The sequence below is a fragment of the Myotis yumanensis genome, unplaced genomic scaffold (genome assembly GCF_028538775.1).
Source record: "Myotis yumanensis isolate MYYU_CA2020_CCGP unplaced genomic scaffold, mMyoYum1.0.hap1 SCAF_3, whole genome shotgun sequence".
Lineage (NCBI taxonomy): Eukaryota > Metazoa > Chordata > Mammalia > Chiroptera > Vespertilionidae > Myotis > Myotis yumanensis.
The window spans coordinates 213,704,565-213,727,814 of NW_027223754.1; the positions used below are offsets into that span (position 1 = coordinate 213,704,565).

General features: G+C 60.8%; 1 protein-coding gene across 1 annotated transcript in view; it reads left to right on the forward strand.

Annotated features, from left to right (window-relative positions):
- The window catches only part of TBC1D22A (TBC1 domain family member 22A), a 123,196-nt gene that overhangs the window by 16,238 nt on the left and 83,708 nt on the right, over nucleotides 1–23,250 (forward strand). The window contains exons 2-4 of the mRNA XM_070411319.1: nucleotides 5,114–5,170; nucleotides 5,901–6,241; nucleotides 9,763–9,939. Coding sequence (XP_070267420.1) covers nucleotides 5,114–5,170; nucleotides 5,901–6,241; nucleotides 9,763–9,939 — 575 coding nt within the window. The remainder of the gene's footprint in view (nucleotides 1–5,113; nucleotides 5,171–5,900; nucleotides 6,242–9,762; nucleotides 9,940–23,250) is intronic.

Below are 23,250 nucleotides of genomic sequence, written 5' to 3' on the forward strand. Positions count from 1 at the left end.
AGGGCACTTCCTTCGAATTCTAGTTTGTGGAGCCTTTTTCCGTGAAGGGTGTTGACGTTTTACAGTGTCTGTTCTGCTGAGATGATCATGTGGTCTTTGTCCTTTTTTCCTATTAATGTGGTATTTTGTAGTAATCGATTTCCGGTTGTTTAACTGATTCCGGACACAGTGGATCTGCGGCCGCCTGTCACTGCTGGAGCCCAGTCCATCGGAGGCAGGTTTGAATCACGTAGGAGTGTTTGTCCCAGTGATACCGCCACATGGGGAGAGCAGTTGACCGGTCACCCTGGAAATGCTGCTCTGCCCCCCTCGCCAGTGGCTGATTATATGCAGGTCAGCGGGTGGGGAGAGTTGATAGGTAGTGATTCCCGGGTCTGCCTTCTCTCACGGTCCCTGCAGAGACCAGCCTGAGTGCTGTAAGATGCCCTTCAGCAGGCTGTCCTTGGTATGGGCTCCGGGCGGCCTGACCCCCAGGGCCCGCTGTCCCTGTAACACAGCCTCCGTCTCCCAGGTCCACAAGGAAATTGCTCATCTGTAGTGAGTAAGGGGACCACCACAAACAACTGTGGTCCTATGCTTATACTAGCCTTGCATGGGGAAAAAAGGAGGCTTATGTAACACTTTTTAAAAAAATTTTATTGATTTTTTACAGAGAGGAAGGGAGAGGGATAGAGAGTTAGAAACATCGATGAGAGAGAAACATCGATCAGCTGCCTCCTGCACACCCCCTACCGGGGATGTGCCCGCAACCAAGGTACATGCCTTTGCCTGGAATTGAACCCGGGACCCTTGAGTCTGCAGGCCGACGCTCTATCCTCTGAGCCAAACCAGTTAGGGCAACACTTTAAACAATAAAGAATTAAAAAATAACTAGCCTTGCATTCCTTGGAAAAATCCCATTTTGTTACGTAATAGAATTATTTTTTTAATCCTCACCTGAGGGTATGTTTCCATTGATTCTAGAGAAAGGAAGGGAGAGGGAGAGAGAGAAACATTGATGTGAAAGAAAAACATTGATCAGCAGCCTCATGTATATGCCCAGACTGGGGATGGATCCTGTAACCTGAGTATGTGCCCGGACTGAGAATTGAACTTGCAACCCTTTGGTGCACAGGACGATGCTCCAACTGAGTCACACTGGCCCGGGCATGATATATACATTAAAGAAATGATCTTGCCTGGCCAGCGTGGCTCAGTGGTTGAGCGTTGATCTATGAACCAGGAGGTTATGGTTTGATTCGGTCAGGCCGCATGCCCGGGATCCCCAGTAGGGGGCGTGCAGGAGGCAACAGTCATTGATTCTCTCTCATCATTGATGTTTCTGTCTCTCCCTCTTCCTTCCTCTCTGAAATAAATAAAAATATATTTAAAAAATGATCTTATATTTCGTTCACTGGCATTTTGTTTGCTTTTGCTGTACATTTATAGACATACTAGTGGCCCAGTGCACAGATTCGTGCACATTGAAAGGAAATTAATTAGAAGAAATATTTTAATATTGCTATTTGCCCTTTATAATAGAAGTGTCAGGGATGAAAGGAAATTGGTAAAATGTTTTGAAAATAATATACTAGTATAAATAGATTAACAAGTAGACAATAACAACATGACATAACAACAACAAAGACTTGATATAAACACCACAAAAATGATATAAAAACAACATTGAGCCCTAATTGGTTTGGCTCAGTGGATAGAGCGTCAGCCTGTGGACTGAAAGGTCCCAGGTTCGATTCCGGTCAAGGGCATGTACCTTGGTTGTGTGCACATCCCCAGTAGGGAGTGTGCAGGAGGCAGCTGGTCCATGTTTCTCTCTCATCGATGTTTCTAACTCTCTATCCCTCTCCCTTCCTCTCTGTAAAAAATCAATAAAATATGTTTTTAAAAAAGAAAAACGAGAAAAACAACATTGATAAAAATGACTGATAAATTGATTAAACTTATCCTGATACCTCCCTGTATACCACATTAAGAGCAAAAACACTTTCAGAGCGCTGGACTGATTTTCCTTGCTTTATATGTACCGCAAATGCACGAGTCAACATTTATTTTTCAATTGCCAGTGCGCGTCACAGGCACCGGCCGACTGGTTGGACGGACGGACGGTTGGTCACTTAGCCTGTTAGGTACATAGAACAGAGTGGTCCGTAGTGTTCTTCGCTGGCAGACACCTGGTTTGTTTCTGGTGCGGGCGATGCTGGCGCCGTGGAGTGAGCTGGGAAGTGTTCCCTCTGCTCCTGGGTTTCAGAAGCATTTCTGAAGAGTTGGCGTTAATTCTTCCTGATACTTGTTGGAACTGACCAGGGAAACAAACCTGGGCCAGGGCTCTCTGTGTAGTGTTTTCATGACTCATTCATGTCTATCAGATGTCCTTTTTCCCATTGGATTCGGTGGTTTTAGTCTTTCTGGGAGTCTCTCCGGTCACCTCAGCTACCGCGGTTGTTGCTGTACAGCTGTTCATGATGCTCTCCCACAACCCCGTCTGCCTGTAGGGTCGACAGTCACGTCCCCCCCTGCACCCTGATGTCAGGAATTCGAGTCTTCCCTCCCTCACCGTCAGTCAGTCTAGCTAAAGGTTTGTCGACTTTGCTCGTCTTTTCAAAGGACCACCCTCAGTTCCGTAAGGTTTTCTCTACCGTTTTCTGAGGCCGTCCCTTCTGAAGAAGCAGCCAGACTGGTGGCTCCTCAGTGGTCCCCGAGCTCCTGCGGGGTCCCTGCGGTTGCCTCTTCTCTTCCTCCCCGCGTGGCCGGGCCGCACGTGGGTGGGCGGCTCCTGCTCCCGGCTCCCCGGAACAGCTCTGCCTTTGTCTGCATCATGTTTCTATGTCAGGTTATTTGGAAAAGTTGGTTTATGGCTAAAACACTCCCCTCACAGCCATGAAATGAAACCACACAGGGCAACAGAACTGGGCTGCACCGTTAACACTGGCCCATGAAGCAGTCCTGACGGGACGTTGCAAAAAGACATATAAACATGAACATGGACTTCACACGTGTGCAGAATGAGGTGACTTGCCTGGAGACCGAGCCTTCGGTGGAAACGCCAACCCCTGCAGGGAGTTGCCGGGTCAGGTTCAGGTGTCGCCCCGAGGAGGTGGGCCGGGAAGGGGACGGGTGCTTTCAGCCCTGCTATGGGCCAGAATGCCAGGCCCGTGACGCGGTCTCTTACTGCGAGGCGCGTGGGAGTCCCTGCGCGCGACCCTGGCTTTGCCACCTGCTGGCTGGGCTGACCTGGGCAGGCTCCCGAGCTTCCTGGCCCCGTTCCCTTCCCTTCCCAGCTTCGGGAGGGCTCCGCGCTCCTCGGCGGTGGTCTCCTCGCCACTGCACAGCCAGCACTGGCACCGCTTGTTCACCACTCCACGGGCGCTCCTGAGGGACCTGTGATTAGATGGAGCCACCTGGGACTCCAGGACAAGCCCAGGGTCCGTCCTCAGGCACACCCACAACGCCCGCTGTGCCCGCCAGGCGACAGCACAGGTTCGGGTCAGGATGTGACACCTTTCAGGCCCTTACTCTGCAGCCACAGCGCCTGAATGACAGGAGTCCTCTGATTTCAGGAAGGTCTGGAAATCAGAAGGAAAGGGTGACGCCCCTTAGGGAGCTGGACCGAGGGCCTGCAGGGAGCGGCAGAGGGAGCACAAGTGACAGAAGGGGTAGGAGCTGCTCCCTCACCAGGATGGAGGAGACGCACCGCAGAGCCCACGTGCCTCCGTCAGGTTCGCGGCGTCGCGTGGCTGCCGGAGCGGGCGTTCTGCTCTGGCCGTGGGCGCCAGCAGCCCCGCTGCAGCAGTGCACCCCGCGTGTCCCAGGCCTCCCTGTCCGGAGCTTATCCTCGGAGCACAGCGTCCTGGGCAGCATTTGTCCCCAGAGGTGTGTGCTGCTGTGTGACCGTCACCAGCCGTCGGAGTAGCTGCGTCTGGCAGTCAGCACTGGCCGCACACTCATGGCAGAGCCATATGGTGGGACAGTGGGAGAGACAGGCGTTCTGTCCGGGGGATGGCCAGGCAGGGATGAGTCCGCTGGTGCTCATTCCATTAGCAAGATTTCCAAGCCTTAATTCAGAAATGACGATAGAGCTGTAGGAAGCGCAGAGGGACGCACAGGAAAAGCCTGTGTGCCCTTGTCCTCCCCGTGGTGTAAGTTCACATATGCTGCTTACGGTTTCACAGCTGCCCGGCAGTACATGCGAAGTAGGTCAATGCATTGAAGTAAATTGGAGAAAGTAATGACGTGGGCAACTAGGCCTGCTCTATTGCTAAGCAAAGAGGTAGGATTTCATTCTGTTTCGACAAATGAAAACATTCATCTGTGTACCTAGCAGCCCAGGTCTGCGTTTGTCCCTCCAGCCAGCCCCGCTGCTTCAGCCTTTCCGCGGTCTCCTCCGTGTGGCCGGGCCTCAGCCAGGCCGTGCTCCCCGTGTGGAAGCTGAGGGGTGGCCCGCCAGGTGGCAGCGGGGCCGTGCTGCCAGGCACCCACACTCCCCCTCCTGCCCGCCGCCCGTCCTGGTGGCATTATCTCCTGCGTCTCTCAGGGCGGCTGGTGGCTGGGCAGCCCTAGGCCTCACCTCCGTGTGCCGAGCAGGAGAAGGGGAAAGCCGGGGCTCGGGGTGCGAACCCACTGTCTCACCTGTCAGGGAGGCCTGCCACGTATTGCTGACCGGCCCGCAGGGTCACGTGGCCACCCCTGGCTGGACGTCCCCAGGAGGCGGGGCTGCGCAGGTGACCCACCTGGTTGTCTGCCACACGGGTCGTGTTGCTTCCATCTTATTCTAAGTTTATCCCGATGAGCGTCAGACTGTTACAATAAAACCATTAATCTTTAAAACTTGTGTGTGCCTTTTTTGTGCTTGTGCATCGGCTTTAGACAGAACGGTGCCAGCTGGGGGTTTCCTGATGGCATTCCGTGGCGCGTGTCAGGTCCTGCCTGTGACATGCGGCCGGGCGCAGAGGCTGCCGGGACTGCCCTGCGGCTCCAGCAGCCCGGGCCGGAGGGTGACCGGGCGGCGTTGGCGGAGCGCTCGCCTCAGACGGGGTCCAGGGCTGGCCTTGGCCCCGTGGCCACGGAGTCTAGGGAGCGACAGAAGCTAACGTGCGCTCCCTTTCTTTTGAACCAGCATCCAGCACGTGTACGGCGCCCAGCACCCCCCTTTTGATCCACTGTTACACGGCACGTAAGTGATGCCCAACTCTCCTGGGGGCTTCGGGGTCCTGGGGCTGGGGGACCCTCCCGCCTCCTGGAGTTCTTGGGGGAGGGCACGGTCTTCCGTCCAGCAAACACGTGTTGGACACTGCTGGTCTTTCACGCTCGTCCTCCTGGGGGCGGGGGGAGGGCAGATGTGGAGGGACAGCCCGAAGTGGGCCGCCTATGCAGGGGACGTGGAGCTGGCTCCCCTGCCGGCGGGGGGTGGTGTCCCTCGCTCTCCACGCACCCGCCCAGCCGCCTACGGCCCCCTCCGCCCTGTGTGTCCCGTTCCTTGCCACAGGTGAGCGAGAGGAAGGTGTGGCCCAGATGTTGTCTGCAGTCATACTGTGGGGCTCTCATATCCCCATCCGTGCCCCAAAGGCCTGTCTGTGTGTGTGAGCGGTCCCTTCACCCTCCCCACCCCCCCCGCAGCCTCGGGAGCGGGCAGGGACGCTGGGAGGAGAGAATGTATGGGCCCTGCCAGGTGAGGCTTGGGCACCTGAGCACCTGGCTGCAGCGCTGTGCTCTGCACAGACTGCGTCTGCCCTGCCTGAGCCCGCAGCTTCTCCCGCCCCGGCTGGCTCTGGTCCGCCTGCGCGCTCTCCTCCGCCAGCTCCATTGAAGCGGAGAGTGGTGTGTGCTGTTCACCTGGGGGCTCCCTTCTGACTGTGGGGGAGCTTCAGGGCTCTGAGGGTCCAGTGACTGCCTTTGCCTTGCAGCTTGCTCAAGGCCACGCCCAAGGTGCCCACCACGCCCGTGAAGGCCAAGAGAGTCAGCACCTTCCAGGAGTTTGAGAGCAACACCAGCGACGCCTGGGATGCGGGCGAAGATGACGACGAGCTCCTGGCCATGGCGGCTGAGCGCCTCAACTCCGAGGTGGTCATGGAGACGGCCCACCGCGTCCTGCGCGACCACAGCCAGCGGCAGGAGCAGCACAAGCTGCAGGAGCCCCCAGGGCCCGGGCAGAAGCCCAAGCCTGCGGCAGAGCCGCCTCCGGTCGCCAGTGGGGACCTGCGGCTGGTGAAGTCTGTCAGCGAGAGCCACGCGCCCTGTCCTGCAGGTGGGCTGGGGCGGAGCTGGTGTGCACTCCTGCAGGAGGGGGAGCCCTGCCCTTGCAGCAGGAGCCCTGCCCTGAAGGCCCCGAAGGGCATCATCCGGGCCCCCGCAGGCTTCCCCAGCGGGAGAAGCGGCGCGCAGCTCTGTGCCGGCTCTCAGCCTCTCGCCTTCTCGTGGAGGGTGGGCCCTGGCTCTGTGGGCCCGTCCTGAGAGGGTGCAGTGAGCACGGCTCGGGCCTCCTAGGTGTGCGCGGGTCGCTCTCGGGGGCGTTTCCAGCAGGGCCAGGCCAGCTGCACGGGCAGAGGACGCACCTCCTGTGGCAGCAGCGGTGCTGCCTCCAGGGACACTCGCGTGGACACAGGGTCTACGGTGTGTGTGCCGATGAGGAACTCCGGCGGGGGGGGGGCCCTGTCTGCACTCCCGCCTGCCTGCGGCCCTCAGCGGCCGTCCTCACCACGGTGCTCACTTCCTGCACTTGCTGTGCAGGAGGGTCTGGGATGTGGGACCCAGTGCCTGAGCTGTGGGCTGGGCCTCACCCAGAGTGTGGGGGTCTTGTGGTCACTCTGGCCTCACCTGGAGGGCAGTTCTGCCCCTGGGAACATGGGGCAGGGTCTCAGGACATTTTTGGTTGTCACATTGGGGCTGGGTATTGCCACTGCATGTAGTGGGCGGAGGCCAGGTTGCTGCGCCACATCCCTCGTGTCCAGGATGGGCCGCCCACGGGAGCTCCCCCGCAGGTGCACAGCAGGGGCGAGGCCTGCTGGCCTGCTCTCCAGCCAGGGTGCTCCTGGTCCTCTGGAGACTGACCTGGCTGGTGCCAGGACACCGGGCGTATCGTCAGGTTCAGCTTGCTCAGCGGCGGCACGAAGGAGAACACGGCAGGCCTGGTTCTCAGGGACCCAGTCCCGGTCCGTGTGCCATTTGGCACTCCATCGGGAGACGCGGGGCACGGATGCTCTCATTTCCGTGAGGCAGATGGGACACGGCGGTGGACAGGATCCAGGAGCACCCAGCGTGGGAGCCCCGGCTCGGGCTCGTGGTGGAAGGCGGGGGCATGTCGGCGAAGGCTTCAGGGGGGAGGGGACGCCTGTGGGTTCCAGGAGGTGAGCCCTCCTGGCGGGGAGTCCCAGCCAGCAGGCCAGGCCTCCTGCCCCTGAGGAGGGTCATGTTTGCAGCCTCATCTGCAAGTTCCCAGAATGGGCCTCGTCCCAGGTCCCTGTTTCTGTTGGTGTCCACTGTCGTTCCATAAACGCTGTTGAAGTAAACTAGCTTGTCCTCAGGGCCTGCCCTCCCCCCCCTCCATGCTCTCCCCCTCGTCCCTGCACAGGGACATCCCAGGCCAGGCCTCTGCTCAGAGGAGGACCTGTGACTCTATTTTTTTAATTTTTAAAAATATTTTTGTTGAAGGGAGAAGGAGAGAGAGAGAGAAACATCAGTGATGAGAGAGAATCACGGATTGGCTGCCTCCTGCATGCTCCCTACAGGGGATCCAGCTTGCAACCCGAGCCTGTGCCCTTGACTGGAACTGAACCTGGGACCCTTCAGTCCACAGGCCAGCGCTCTATCCACTGAGCCACACGGGCTAGGGCAGTGATTTCCATTGTACTTTGTTGCTTACATGACAGTGCTTTGTAATTCATGTCCTGGAGTGTTCCACTCCCCGGACGGTCCAGTCAGCACTGCCTCTCCTGCTCCGTGACCTGCCACGCCGGCATTTATGTCGGAGGCCTGTCACGGGTGCGGCCGTGGGGAGCAGGTGTCCCCTGTGCAGTGCCCACGGGGCCCGCCTGCTGCATCCGCTGTGACACTCGGCCTGGGTGGACGGTGACCTGGGGCTCAGACGGTGCCGCCTGGGCTCGTAGCTGTCTCCGCGCCCGCCCCACACCGCCTGCTGCCCTGACTTTCCTAATGACCATCCGAGGAGGCCTCGTGCCTGAGTCAGATGCACTTGCTTGTTTTAGGGAGCCATTGGGTTCATGGCAAAGCACATCTGTGGCTGGGAAGGCTCAGTGGGCACGGCCAGGTGACAGCTGTCCCCGTCGCTGGCCGTGGCGGAGCCGCGCACGGGGTCTGGTGTGGTTGCCCACAGGAGGCGTTAGACCCTGCCCTCAGGGACCCTCGGGGACTTGCCGTGTTTCCCTCGCACCGTAGCAGGGAGACCTGGTGCCGGACTTTCTGCTTCCTGGGGACGCCACTGTCACCTTCCCCATCCCTCCGCCCTGCCTCAGAGTGGGGCCCGTGGTGCGCTCTGCCAGGAGTGTGCGGTCCTCCCTGCCTCAGCGCGGCCTGGCTCGCCTCTGAGTGCAGGTGTGTGCTGTCCAGCACCTTCGCCGCCACACTGTGGCCTGAGCCTCCTGCTGGCGCGCTCCTGTGGCTCCTGAGACGTGGCTGAGGAGTGGATTCCGGGGAGAGAGCCTGAGGCCGCCCGGTCCTGCCCGCGGCGCTCCCCAGGCGAGTGGGAGTGCTCCCTGCTCTGCCCACTTCACAGGCTTTTCTGGAAGCTTATCTGGGCCAGACTCTGCCCCGAGGCCGAGGATGCGGCCTTCCCCTCCCCTTCTGCTGGAATGAGCTCACTCCGGGCCCAGGAGCCGTGGGGGTGCCGCCTCCCCCGGCCTGGCGGCAGCTGCCATTCACGACGTCAGCATCTTCCTCCGCGGGGCTCGCGCCTCGTCCCGTTTCTGTGGGATTATTTTTACTCCACTTCCAATTGCAGTTGGGAGATGTGACAGCCGTGGGGCTCAGCCGTGGGGCTCAGAGCCCGCGTGCCTCTTGCTGCTTGTCCCTTGTTGGTCTTGGTGGCTCTTTGTCGAATGACCCGAAGGCCTATGGCTCTTGCCTTGGGCTGTCCCTGGTCCTGGGCTGCGGATGTGGCCTGCTCTCACCTCACCCCTGCGGGTGGTGTCTCCGTGGGCGCAGGCCCTGCCACCTGGGGAGGGCGGGGCCAGCTTGTGCTTGTCGTACCGGCCCCCCCCCCCCCCCCCCCCATCTGCAGCAGGTTGGCTCTCTTTACTCCTCATGGCGCGGGGAGGCGCAGGCAGGGGCAGAGGCCTGCTCGCACAGCAGTGCTGCTCGCACAGCGTCCCGGTCGCCGGCGTGCCCTAGCCTCTGCCTGCTGTCCTCAGTGCTCTTCACACTGCGTCCCCTTCACGGGCAACGGGCTTTCCTCTGGCTCCGGCCCCGGCAGCTCCGCAGGCCCCTCCTCCCTGCCTGCACCCACACATGCTCGGGCCACGCCACCCCCGCAGGCCCGATCGGGGGCGTCCTGGCCGCTGTCAGCCCAGGGGTCGGGAGTGTCCTGGTTGTCTGGTCTTGCTGTTCTGCGGGGTGTGTCTGTTCCACTGGTGGGTGACACTGCGCTAGCAGAGCGAGGGGTGACCTCGCAGGTGTTAGCGAGGTCAGGTCCTGCTCTGGAGACCAGGGCCTGCCCCATCAGCGCTGTGGGAGGGGACACTGACCCCATTGTTCACGGGGAAGTGGCTCGTGGCCGCCCTCCCCTCCCCTCACCCTCTTCTCTTTCCCCCGCAGAGAGTGCCAGCGGCCCAGCCCCTCTGCACAGGTCCCAGTCGCTCCCGCACGCGGCCACCGTGGCCCTGGGCAGCACGTCCGACCCCGGGACCCTCAGCAGCTCGGCGCTGAGTGAGAGAGAGGCCTCCCGGCTCGACAAGTTCAAGCAGCTCCTGGCCGGCCCCAACACGGACCTGGGTAAGTCTTGCTTCCGAGCGAGGCGGTTCTCGGAGGACCCGGTCCGTCTGTGGCACGTCCTGCCCTTGCTTCCCTCTCACTCACCTCGTGTGCACGTGGTAGTTCATGTGCTTCCAGTGCGATTCCATCGAGTACTTCCTGTTCTTTTTCCTTAAGCCCCAGGGGCCCTCCTGCCTCTGAGAACCGCCGTGGTGAGCTCTGCCCAGCTGGGCAGATGGACCTGGCTGGTCACTGTGAGCCTGGGCACGGCGCTGGTGACCGGCGTCATGACCACTGCAGTCTGCGCCTCCTTGCTGGGCCTCCTTGTTGGGGCAGAGCATGAAGGCTAGGGCCTTGCAGGGGGCAAAGGCCAGCAGGGGCGGTGCAGTCAGGAGGGGACAGTGCGGCCAGCAGGGGGTGGTGTGGCCAGCTGGGGTGGTGCAGGGGCAGGGCGGCCAGCAGGGGCAGTACAGCCAGGAGGGGCACAGTGCGGCCAGCAGGGGGGTGTGGCCAGCAGTGTTGCTTGTGTGTCGTGCGCCGCGTGGACACTCCGAGGCATGGCTCGCTCGTCTGCTGGAATCTCCTTGGGTCACATCCCTCATTTATGTCTCCCTCTGTGGGGAGCCACTCCACAGGCCTGGGGTCGGGAGTGTTCTGGTTGTCTGGACTTGCTGTTCTGCGGGGCTAGGCCGCTCGCTGGACGCTGGAGCGTTCAGGATGGTCACCAGGTCTCCTGGCTGGGCAGAGGCTGGAGCTCTGAGGGCTCAGAGCCTGAGGCTGGCAGTGCCCTGTGCGACCACCAGGTGGCGCGTGAGGCCCGTGGACGGGCAGCACAGAGCAGCTCAGGCAGGAGGGAGCCTGGCCAAGGCCGAGGCAGCCGCCTGGCCCCGAGGCCTTGTAGGTGTGAGATGCTGCTGCCCTGGGCGCCATTCTCACGTGGGCTTTCCTTTCCTGTCCTTTGCGTTTGCACATGCGCACGTGGGACACAACAGTGCAGTGCGGGGTGTAGGGGCCTGGGTCCTCGCCTTCCCCAGCCCTCCCCGGCTGGTCCCAACCCCTTCCTGCGGCTCGCTCACCTGCAGTGGAGGCCCAGCTTCACACTTGCAGACACGTTGCAGGAACAGTGCTGTGCCAGACCCGTTTCCGTGGTCCCTGTGGCCCCTGACCCCTGAGAACGTCACTGTGTGTCCTCAGGACAAAGACTTTCTCTCGGTCCCAGCGACGTCAGTCAGGACGTGTAACATCGATGGGCACTGTTGTCTAGTCCGCGGGCCACGTTCACTGGACCGTTGTCCCCGTGATGTCCTTCCCTCTTCCTTCTGGTCTGGAATCTGGGACAGCGTGGTGTCTGCCATCACATCGCTTGCCTCCATGACCCTGGAGCAGCGCCCGCTGCGGTGTGGTCTTGGCCTGACATTCTGAGGAGCACAGGCCCCTCGGTGTGGGGGTCTCACGTCCTCCGGTGACACGTGGGCCAGTCATTTGTGTCCTCGGTGGCCATAGCACCGTGTGCTGGCGTGTCCAGCGGTGACAGGCCCATTGGGTCACGTGGCTCAGGCGGTGCCCCAGGCTCCAGGGGCCAGCTGTCCTTTCCCTTTGGGGTTCAGAAGGGTCTTAGAGACACGGTGGGTGCGTTGACATGATGTGTTTTCTGTCCCGATGAGCAGTGTGTTTCCCTCCGGTCCTGGAGGTGCCTGCTCTGTGCGTGCCCCACGGGCCGGGCACGGCCGCTCCTCCTGGTGGGCACGCGGTGACACAGACTCTGTTGTTGCTGACGACTCGAGGCCTGCACCTCAGGTGTCCCCAGTGTGGCTGGCGGGGAGGGGCAGCTTGGGAACGGGGCAGGTGTCTTACCACCAGCGAGGAGGGATGGCCTGTGCGCAGGACTCGGTGCTCCTGCCTCCCAGTCACGTGTGGTTTGAGCCTGTGCGGTAGCCGCCAGCACACTGGTGCGGGCCGGTCAGAGCGGCCGTGAGCGCAGGTTCTGGGGACTGGCTGCCTGCGGGGGTGGGGGTGGGGGCTCTCTCTGCAGCTTCCTCACCGGGACCCTGACCTTGAGCCGGTGGCTGACTCACTCCTCTGTGGGCACGATAGCAGCTCTAGGTGCAGAGTCCCGCACACAGGGCCAGGGGTGCCAGCACACTAGACACTCAGGAAAGTTAGTCAGTTTTTCTTGTTTCCATTTGCATTGGCCTGTGGCCCTGCAACTTGACTCCACAGCGTGGACAGACACGTGGCTGTGTGGTGTTGGCACGTCAGTCGGTCTGCAGGGACCTCTAGGCGTGCGCGGTGGTTTCTGACAGGCGAGGAGCGAGGCGGCGGAAGCCAGGCTGCCTGATGGGAGTCCCGTTCCGGGCCAGGCTCTGCGTCCTGAGCGAGTCTCCTCGTGGTGTTGTCATTGGGGTCACTTTTGGAAACCAAGTCACACCTAAGATAGAGCTCTACAGCCACTGGGAAAACGTGAGAGAGGCTGAAGGTAACACTTCAACATCATTTCTTCGTTAGGTTGGCGGGATTATGGGTTTTTCTTCAGAATTCTATTTAACCATCGTGTCTAACAACAAAAAGCTAAGCCCAGATCTTTCAGAGTTCAGTAGTCACTGGGTTTTATTTAGCGGCAGGAGAAATCACAGGCAGTACGTTGCCGCCTTTGTAAGGCACGTACAGTAGCTTCAAGGACGGCGGAAGCATTATCTTCACGTTACGTGGAAGACGTGAGTGGCAGGTGTCTGCCGTGGGAAGCACGCAGCCGGGTGAAGTGCCCAGAAACGCTCTCCCCACCGAGCGCGTCCTGTCCCGCAGGCGCCGTGTCTGTGTGGCCTGTGTGCGGGGAGCTGGGGATGGAAGTGGCAAACGCAGGGGCAGCTCCTCCTGTCCTCAGCAGACTCACGGTTCACTCATCACACGCTGCTGCTCGGCCCTGGCCAGGTTTGCTCAGTGGTTAGAGCGTTGGCCTGCGGACTGAAGGGTCCTGGGTTTGATTCTGGTCAAGGGCACATGCCTGGGTTGTGGGCTTGACCCCCACCCTGGTCCAGTGCATGCTGGAGGCACCCAGTCGCTCTGTCTCTCTCACATCGATGTTTCTCTCTCTGTCTCTCCCCCTCCATTCTATTCTGCCTAAGAAACCAATGGGAAAATGTCCTCGGGTGAGGATTAGCAGCAGCAGAAGGCTGATCCCAGGAAGGGGCGCTCAGAGGTCGTGGTGTGATCCCCGGTGGCTGTGAGTGGGAGCGACCTGGCAGGACACAGACATGGTGTCCCGGGCGGGGAGCGGGGCCTGGAGGTCCCGGTGTGTAAGGCGGGTGTGTGACACGCAGCCCTGGCCCTCCAGGCCTTCAGACCTGAGGACAGAGGAGCGGGCCAGGCACACGGACACGTCCTCGGGGAGCCCTGGTCTGGCTTCCAGATGGTCAGCGCTCACAGGTGTTTCCCACGTGGGGCGTGACGTGGTGACGTGTGTTCTGTGTTTTTGGTGGTGGGTGTGCAGTGTCCGCTCTGAAAGCAAGGATTTCGGTTAGATGCCCCTGCAGGGCCTGGGCCGGAGGGCAGCCTGCCGGCGTGTGGCAGGATGAGGCGGCCGTGCAGCCTCCGCCAGGGCGGGAGCGACCTGGCCAGGTGCCTCGGCCTCCTGCCTCCGCAGCACCGGGACCGAGCCCGCAGGGGCCTGTGACACAGGCGGGAACAGGCCGAGGCGTCGCGGAGTTCGCTCACTCAACCTCGACTCCTGAGCCTCTGCTGCTGGTGTGGACGCTGGTGCAACGGGCCAGACCCTGCCCTGGCTCAGCGGGCTGCCTTCTGGTGTGGGAGACAGACAGACAGACACGCGCAGGCAGTATCTAGGGACTGTTGGGGGTGCTGAGTGCACGTGGACCTTGCGCTGAGGGGGCGCAGCTGCTGTGGGGGAGTCTGCAGGCCCCTTGGCTTAGGCTGCGGTCCATCCCCACTTGGCCTCGTCCGCAGGTTCCGCCATGGAGCGAAGAGACCTGTCACCAGTTTACCCCGGGCCACATGCCCTAAGCGAGACCTCAGTTCCTTCGGCGTCTCGTCAGCGTTGTAACCAATGCGGGAGGAAGCGACGTATCAAGTCCTGCTGTACTTGCAGCTGGTGGACAGGAAGAGGCTTTAAAAACATTATTTTTTATTGATGTCAGAGAGGAAGGGAGAGGGAGAGAGAGATGGAAACCTCAATGATGAGAATCATGGATCAGCTGCTTCCTGCACGCCCCCTACTGGGGATCGAGCCCGCAACCTGGGCCTGGGCCCTGACCAGGAATTGAACTGTGACCTCGCTGAGCCACACCGGCCGCCAAGCAGGCCTTGGAAGGTGGGGAGGAGGCTCCAGGGCGGCCAGCCCGGCAAGGCCTGAGGTGCACGGCTCCTGCCAGGGCAGCGGAGAGCAGCTGCTGAGCCGGGCCTGGGGGGCGGGAGGCCAGCTGCACAGGAGACAGGTCCCGAGGCGGGCAGGCAGGGAAGGGGGGCAGCGCACCGGAGGGCAGCGCCAGGCCTCTGGGAGGCTTTGGGCCCGAGGAGCGGAGCCTGGCAGCCCTTTTATGGAAGGAAGAGCCCTGAGGACTGTTGAGCGAGGCCTTTCCGAGGGCCTTGGGCCGAGGCACACTCCTCAGGCTGCTGCCCGCGAGTGGGGACGAGGAGGGACAGCAGGGACAGGGAGGACGTTCGGGGGATGCCGGGAAGTGGGTGAGGTGTGGTGGTCAGTTCCCCGGGCTCTGCAGGGCAGGCGGTGGGCCCGGCGCCTGCTGGACGTGAAGCTGGGTGACTGGGGAGACGGAGCAAGCCAAGACCGTCACCTGGAGCCCAGGGGCTGGGAGGACTGGGGACAGCTGACGGACATGGAGGGAGCACCCCCGAGGAACGCACCATGTCACGAGGAGGCACAGGTGCTGGGAGAGGCCTGGGACGCCGCAGTCCCTCCTTGGCAGGGCGCTGTCCGCGGGCTCAGCCCCCGCTGTCAGTGGGTCCGAGAATATTACTCGGAAGCTCCCAGGAAGGAGCAGTGTGAGAGTTTAAGTGCACGCTGTCTGCGTGGTGCGATGGATCTTTCCCGGCCCCGCTCTCATCCTGGCGACGGAACTGTCCCTGACGCCGCCCCGCCCTTCGTCACTCCGTGCGGCTCGTTGTCAGATGGGCTGCCCTGGTCTCGCCGCTTGTGTTTAAGTCCCCTGCTCTCCTTCAGCACCCCCCTCTCCCCCCCCCCCCCCCGCCCCCGCCACCGTGCAGGACGCTGGCAGTTCTGATGTTCAGAAAGAGGCGGGAAGAGCTTCCTCCGGTGGGAAGGTGCGCGCACAGGAAACACCTGGACTCGGGGCTCGGCACTCTCCCAGGCCTCAGACATCCGCGGGGCCGTGGATAACGGGGAACTGCTGGAGATCCAAGTAATTGCACCGTTGCTACCATGCTGGGTTCTTGTACATATAAACACGTGCATGCACACATGTATATACATGTAAACATGTACATCCCCCCCCCACTTCCCCAAGTCCAAGCCTGCCAGCTGCCTGCTCCAGCTTGTACCTGCTCCCAGTGCACAGATGACCAGGCTGAGTCAGACACGGGGGCAGAGGGGCCGAGCTGGTCACAGTCATTCCTGGGCTGCGCTCACAGCCCCTGGGGCCTGGCGGAGAGCTTGGAGCTGGGGGCTTGCCTGGGCCTTGTGGGAGGGCTCCGTGCTGTGGCCGGGACACTCCTGTTCCTGCAGGTCTGGCCCCAGGCCAGCGGCACGCAGCGTGTGGCCAGGGGCTGGCCTGGCAGCCTTGCTGGAGGTGTGTGCTGAGCAGGTGCCCTGAGGGCAAGGTGGGGTCTCAGAAGGGACTGGAACCTGAGTGGGACCAGAGCAGAGCTCCAGCAGCTCAGTATGTCCCCCGACTTCCTCAGCAGGGTTTCACCGGGATGGGCAGCCCAGAGCGCAGAGGCCCCCGGAGAGGGCACACTCCTGTCTGGTCACTCGCCTCTCCTAGGGTCCTAGTGGCTTCTGTGTCGTCTCTGTGTGTCAGCGCCCCAGCCACGTGAGCACATAGTGCTGGCCCTGGGAGGCAGGGCGCCCTCCTCCCCTGTCCTCCCCTGCTCCTGCCCCTCCTCCCCGCCCCTCCCCTGCTCCTGCTTTTCCCCACCTGCCCCTCCTCCTGGCTGAGTGCACCTCCCGCCTCCCCAGTCACTGGCTTCCTGTCCTGTTTGCATCCAGTTTCTAATCAGGTGTGGCCGCTGGAGGCAGTTCAGCCACAGACGGGCTTCCTGGGATGGGCGCGAGGACCCTGCCTGGCCCGCGGTGCCGCTGGGAAGCTGTTAGTGGAAGAGAGGGCAGGAGTGACGGCCACGCAGGCTCTCAGGAGGCTGGGCAGGGGCCCCTGAGGCCGGCTTTCATCTCGGCTCTGGTTTGAGGAAGAAGTGCTTTTTTTTTTTGTAAATATATTTTATTGATTTTTCACAGAGAGGAAGGGAGAGAGAGATAGAGTTAGAAACATCTATGAGAAAGGAACATTGATCAGCTGCCTCCTGCACACCTCCTATTTGGGATGTGCCCGAAACCAAGGGACATGCCCTTGGCCAGAATCGAACCTGGGACCTTTCAGCCCGCAGGCTGACGCTCTATCCACTGAGCCACACCGGTCAGGGTGAGGAAGAGGTGCTTTAAAAAGAGGCCGTCGAGTTTCTAAGGTAGCCTGAGCTCTGGTCCTGAGCGGCCAGGGGGCCGTGGCCCTCGTGGGTTGGGCGGGGTCTGGCATGTTGTGGGCACACGTGCTTTTGGGGAATGGGCAGTCCATCCCAGTGTGCGGTGCTGGGACGGCAGGGCTCGGTGGGGGCCTTGTTCATGATGCTGCATCGCATTTCTTTTGGGGGATGGATTGGCCTGGCCCAACCTTGCACGGGATGGTGGTGGCTTTGGTGTTGGTGGTGTGATAATGGTGGTGGTGGGGACGGTGGTGTGATGGTGATGGTGGTGGGATGGTGTTGGTGATGGTGTTGGTGATGGTGATGGTGATGGTAAGGATGGGGATGGGGATGGGGTTGGTGTTGGTGTGATGGTGATGGTGGTGTGATGGTGATGGGGAGGGTGTTGGTGGTGTGATGGTGATGGTGGTGTGAAGGTGATGGTGGTAGGGATGGGGATGGTGTTGGTGTGATGGTGTTGGTGGTGTGATGGTGATGGGGAGGGTGTTGGTGGTGTGATGGGGATGGGGATGGTGTTGGTGTGATGGTGATGGGTGGGGATGGGGATGGTGTTGGTGTGATGGTGATGGGTGGGGATGGGGATGGTGTTGGTGTGATGGTGATGGGTGGGGATGGGGATGGGGATAGGGATGGTAGTGTGATGGTGGTGTGATGGGGATGGTGGTGTGATGGTGATGGTGAGGGTGGTGTGATGGGGATGGGGATGGTGGTGTGATGGGGATGGGGATGGTGTTGGTGTGATGGTGATGGTGGTGTGAGGGTGGTGGTGGTGTGATGGGGATGGGGATGGTGTTGGTGGTGTGAGGGTGGTGGTGGTGAGCTTATAATTGAGTGCTTGCTATGTGTCAGGTACATGGAATCCTGGGAAAGGAGCCCAGAGAGGGCCGAGCGCAGGCTGCCCTCCTTGCCACAGCATGCTGTGCCCTCCAGGACCCAGAGGCCGTGCTCACTGTGCCTCCCGTCCCTGGAGGCTCTGTCTGGTCATTGCCTCTCCTAGGAACATGCACGGAGCCCGCGCCCCCCAACCCCCTTGCTCCAGGGACCTTCTGGGACGTCAGGTGTCTGCTCAGCCCAGGGGCCCAAGGACTTACAAGAGGAAGGGAAGTAGAGTGTGTTAGAGACGAAAAGCAGAAAGTGGAGAAGAAAGGGGGGTGGGTGCCATTTAGACTCTGTCACTCCCAGGCCCTCCTTTCCCGGGAGGTCATGTGTAGGGCTCATGGGGGCCGGAGAGGTCAGGTGGGGTGGGTCTCCCTCTTGAACTGCCCTGATGGTGGGGGGCGTGTCAGAGGAGCGGGGGCTGTGATGGTGGCGGGTCGGGGCCCTGCAGCAAACACGGGCAGCAGGACCGGGTGTCTGAGCGGCGCTCGGCGGGGTCACAGGCGCCCCCTCCCAGGTGGGAGCAGATCTGCCGGGACCGAGTGCGAGTCACGGTCTGTGCTCCACCCGGGTCCACGGGGTGCAGGTCTGTGTGGCACCTCTGAAGTGGCATTCACCCACTGCAGGGGCTGGTTATGACTGGGCCCTTGGTCCTGCAAGCCCCAAACTAGGGATTGAGCCCTCAACCTGGGCATGTGCCCCGACTAGGAATCGAACTGTGACCCCCTGGTTCATGGGTGGACGCTCAGCCACTGAGCCATGAGCAATAGAGTGTTCCTCACGTTCTGGAGGCTGGAAGTCTAAGATTGGCCCCAGCGGGCTGGGTGTCTGCGAGGGCCCACGGCCTGGCCCACTGACTGTGTCTTCTCACTGTGTCCCATGGGGGCAGGGACGAGGGAGCTCCCTGGGGCCTCCTTTGTAAGGGACCAGGCCCCCAAAGGGAGGAGGCCTGCAGGGGGAGGCAGCAGGTGGCAGCCGCCGCCGGCTTCTCTGTATTGCACCTGCTTTCTCACCTTCCTGGGCACGACAGATTCCCTCTTAGAAACCTGATACAGGATTAAGTCACACCTGGTTAAAGTAAGAAAACAGGAAGGAATGTCTGAGGAATAGAAACGCAGGGCGTGGAGAGGAGAATAATTCCGTTTGGCATTACAGTGATGTAATACAGGCAGGAAGTTCTTTACGGCGGAGGAGACTGGTCAGCGCTGAGCATAAGGATTCACTGGGCTTGTAGGGCCTGAAGATAATGGCCTTTTCCCCGAGGTCACTGGGGGGAGAGAGGCGGTGCCTGGCGAGGCGTTGGTCTTGGTTTTGGGCCACCTCCTGCGAGGTCAATACCGGGCGGAAGCTTTCCGTAGGCATCTTAGACGGTGTGCACATTGGTCCTAAAGGGAAGGGTTCGCGTTTGCTTTAAGTGCTCAAAAAACGGAGCCGTTTTCTTACCAGAAGACATTCTAAAAAAGCGAGTTACGGATATCTTTGTAAACCCGTTTTTCCCCAGCGTGCAGTCTAGTCCCTGCGCAGTGTTAGGGTCTAGAAGTAAGACTAGCCAGTGACAGCAAAGTCCGAAGCCACAGCTGCCTGCCACCCTGCCACCGTGAGTCTCAGCTTCGTGGGGGACAGCGTGGGCACCGTGGGCTTTGGGTCACAGCAGGCCTCGGCACGCCTTGCCATTTACTAACAGGGCTGGGGTTCTGTTTGGTTTTTCCCGTCCTCTGGGTCCCGTCCCTGCACGTGTGGCAGGGGGTGATGGTGCTGGCGTGGTGTTTGAAGCTGAGGAGACGGCCTGGCGGTGCGCCCAGCGTGGGCTGGCCGCCGCGGCTCTGCGCGACCATCACTGTCTTTTCTCTGTAGACCCCCTTCTTTCCGTAGAGGCAGCGAGAATATAGAGGTGATTGGTTACCCGTTTTTCCCTGTTAATACTATGTCGTAAGCCTTTCCCCTGTTGCTAGTCTTCATAACCATTACTTTTAATGGTTGTATAATGTTTTCAAAATGATCTTTACTTAAAATGGTTGTTAAAATTGTATTTCTGTCTAAGTCAACATTTAATTTATGTGCTTAATCAAAATCTAGACATATTTAATAGCATTAAATGTAACATAACCCTAGCCAGTTTGGCTCAGTGGATAGAGCATTGGCCTGCGGACTGAAGGGTCTGAGTTCGATCCCGGTCAAGGGCATGTACCTTGGTTGCAGGCTCCTCCCCGGCCCGGGCCTCTGGTCGGGGCTCGTGCAGCAGGCAACCAATGGGTGTGTCTCTCTCACATCAGTGTTTCTCTCTGTCTTTCCCTCTCTCTTCATTCTCTTTAAAATCAATGGGAAGACATCCTCGGGTGAGGAGTAAACCCCACTGAGAGCAGGTTCCCGGTGCCGGCACTGCCGGTTTGGGAGCAGGTAATACTCATTCCGACTGTGTCTACTTGTGCTGTTTTTAGCTGAGAAAGCCCCCTCTGCAATGTTTACATAGTCACGTGCTGCTGAGGCCCACATATGACACAGACGTCTCCGCAGCCCCACCTCCCTCCTTCCGGAAGTGCCTGTGTGTGCAGGTGGCTCCGCCCCCGTGAAAGGTCCCTTTCTCACTGCGGTGCACACACTGGCACAGGGAGCGGGCGACACTAGCACAGGTGCAGTCATTTCCCACAGTGTGCAAATGGCAGGGGAGTCGCCCCCTTTTCAAGTGAAAAGAGGCTTTAGGTTGAGGTGAAACTCACCTGCATGAACTACGCGTTGTAAGTGCTAGAGCACATGCAGTGTCGAGAGCACCTCGAGCGGGGCTTTTACACAGAGAAAATGGACATGAGCTTAGAAAGGCATCTGCACCCCGTGTCCATCAAAGCGTCATGTACAATCGGCCGGACACGGAAACAGCCAGCGCCCACCAGTGGGTGAGCGGAGAGAGGACATGGCATACATGTGCACGCGCACACACATGCACACACATGCACACACACATGCGCCTCACTCAGCTGTAGGAAATGGACATCCTGCCGTTGGCAACAAGGATGGGCCCCGAGGGCCTTACGCGAGTGAACGAAGCCAGGCAGAGGGAGACAGCGAGCAATCTCACTTCCTGTGGGATCTCGAGCAGAACCCAGACCCCGAGCGAACACCCAGCAGAGCGCGGAGAGGTGGGTGCCAGGGGGGCTCGCTGAGCGCCATGGGTGCCGGGCCAAAGGTGCAGCCCCGGCACAGTGCCCAGTCCTGGTGTGGACGCAACATGTGGCTGCAGGTGGCCGCCCACAGCTTAGCTGAAGGCGCTGAGAGTCCGTCGGCAAGGCCTCCTCACAGGAAAGAGCGAGGGGAACCGTGTGGTGGTGGCTGCTCCCCGCGGTGTGGGGGCCTTTCCAGCCGCACACGTGCTGGACCCTGTGTCGTGCACCTGCACGAATGGAAGCACATGTCAGTGATACGTTCTTCATGCAGAAGGACTGTCAGACGCGGCGTCGCCGGGAGCAGCTACTTCTGCCTGACAGCAAGTGCATCATGGGGTTTAGGCCCGTCATCAGGTGGCGAGAGCCGCCTTCCCGCGCCCCGCTGCCTGGCCGCTGCCCTGGGGTTAGACATTTTCATGGGATGACATCAGCCCCTGGACAGTGCGATGCCTCCGGCCTGTGACTCTTGCCCCCACGGGAGTGCCGTGGGGCAGCTTCGATGCTCGGAGCTCCCACTGGCGTCAGGATCACAGCAGAGGCCCGACGAGTGCGGCCGCATGGGGTTCCTCCCTGGACGCCGTGCGTGGCTGGCTCGGAGGCTGTCCCGTCCTGGTCAGCAGGTGGCCGGGTGCACACTCCCGGGCCTGGCCCGTGCACTGAGCCCACAGCATGGAGCTGCCTAGGGGGACGGGACTTAGGTGGTGGAGCCGGGTCCCGGGTGAGTTCCAAAAATAGCGTGTTTGCTTGTTTTTGCACGACCCAGGTCATTGTCAGGGATGTGAGACACCCCCACATAGCCGTCTTCGGGGATTTAGCAAACAGCACAGCATCCTGGGACCAGTCTTCAGCTGACATCTGAAGTCAGGGGAGATGAAGCCAGTGCCCTCATGGGCTGGAGGGCCCCGTGGGCATGTGGGAGCTTCCTGGGGACCCTCTGCCCTGCACCCCGCTTGGTGTGCGGGAATAGTCAGCCGGGAACTGAGTGGTTTCTGAAGGAAAAGGACCTGCCTCCCGCCCCCGGCGTTGCTCCCCTCTCCAACCCCGTGAATACCGGGGTGCAGTTCAGGTGTGACTGTCCATCTTCCCTTTAAGGCTCACACCGTTGTCCTTATGCCTGTCCAGCGGCATCTGTGTGAGACCTGCCACAGGGCATGTGCTGCGTTTGTGGGTGACAGCCATCGTGCCGGCCAGGTGTGCTGCCCTGCGGTGTGTCCCGGATGACGGCGCACCTTCCTCATTGGCTGCTCAGCCCCGTGTGTCCACCGCTGGAGCTGGGCCCCTTGGGGCTCCTGGGTTAGGGCAAGGGTTGTTAAAAGGAGGGGAGGCTTTGCCCTGGCTGGTTTGGCTCAGTGGATAGAGCTTCAGCCTGAGGACCAAAAGGTCCTGGGTTCGATTCTGGCCAGGGGCACATACCTTGGTTGCAGGCTCTTTCCCGGCCCAGGCCCTGGTCGGGGCTCGTGCAGGAGGGCACCCATCGATGTGTTTCTCTCACGTCGGTGTTTCTCTCTGTCTTTCCCTCTGTCTCCCACTCTCCGTAAAAACCAGTGGAAAAATATCCTTGGGTGAGGGTTAAAAAAAAAAAAGAAAGGAGGGAGGCTTTATCCCCAATTTGCTGCCAAGGTTGGGCTGGGCTGTGGGCCCCAGGCAGTGAGGCCACCTGCAACCAGCCTGTGACTTTCCGCCTCGGGGCAGCGTGGCCGTAGGAGGCTCTGTGTCATGTCCGGTCACTTGGCTGTGACTCAGGACACGACTCGCGACCAAGCACCCTGGACACAGGGCAGCAACTGGCCTCCCACTCCCAGGGATGGTGGACAGTGACTGATATCGGGTGAGCTTGTTCTGGCTGGGCCCAGGCTGGGAGGTGACCGAGGCCACTGCAGAGAGGCCTCGGGCCTGTGGCTGGGCCAGCCAGGAAGGTCTGTGGGATGGGGTGGGAGGCGACTTGGGGCAGTGCCTCCGAGGGCGGGCAGCACGGGCTGCAGGGGAACATGTACCTCATATTTGGTACATGTTTGCCAATACCAGGCTCCGTGCCGGCAGCTGACGTGTGCTCAACCTGTGCTGTGTAGGGCTGACGTTTGTGGGGTCATGTCCATGGGTGTGGGGGCTGGGCAGGCGGAGCACCGGGGAGGAAGTGCGGGGAGCCGGGCCCGGGCAGTGAGCATGCAGCAGCCGCACAGCTGCGCCACAGGCGAGTGCTGAGCTGTGTGCAGCGGCCCGTGGAGCTGTTCTTGGAGCCGTGTAGAGGCGACGTCACCCTCTCAGGGTCACCCTCCCGTAGAGCCCACACTGGAAGCCAGGTGTGGCCGTGGAGCGTCCTTGCTCTGCCGCACTGCGGGCTCTCTGAAGAGCGCGTGCCATGCCGGAGCAAGTGGGCAGAGAGGCAGCCTGGTGCAGAGGAGCACACGGCCACGGAGGAGGTGCTGAGGCCTTGGGCCCAACCCTGCCTCCGCCGACTTCATGCCTCAGTCGTGAATCCGTCCCAGGTCTCGGTTTCCTCAACGGCACAATCACGGGGTCGGTGCAGGTGGAAGTCTCGGCCCCGACTTTGTTCTGTGGGTCGGTGGGAGCCGCGGTGATCAGAACTGCCCTGGGGAAGCCGGTCTGGCCTCTG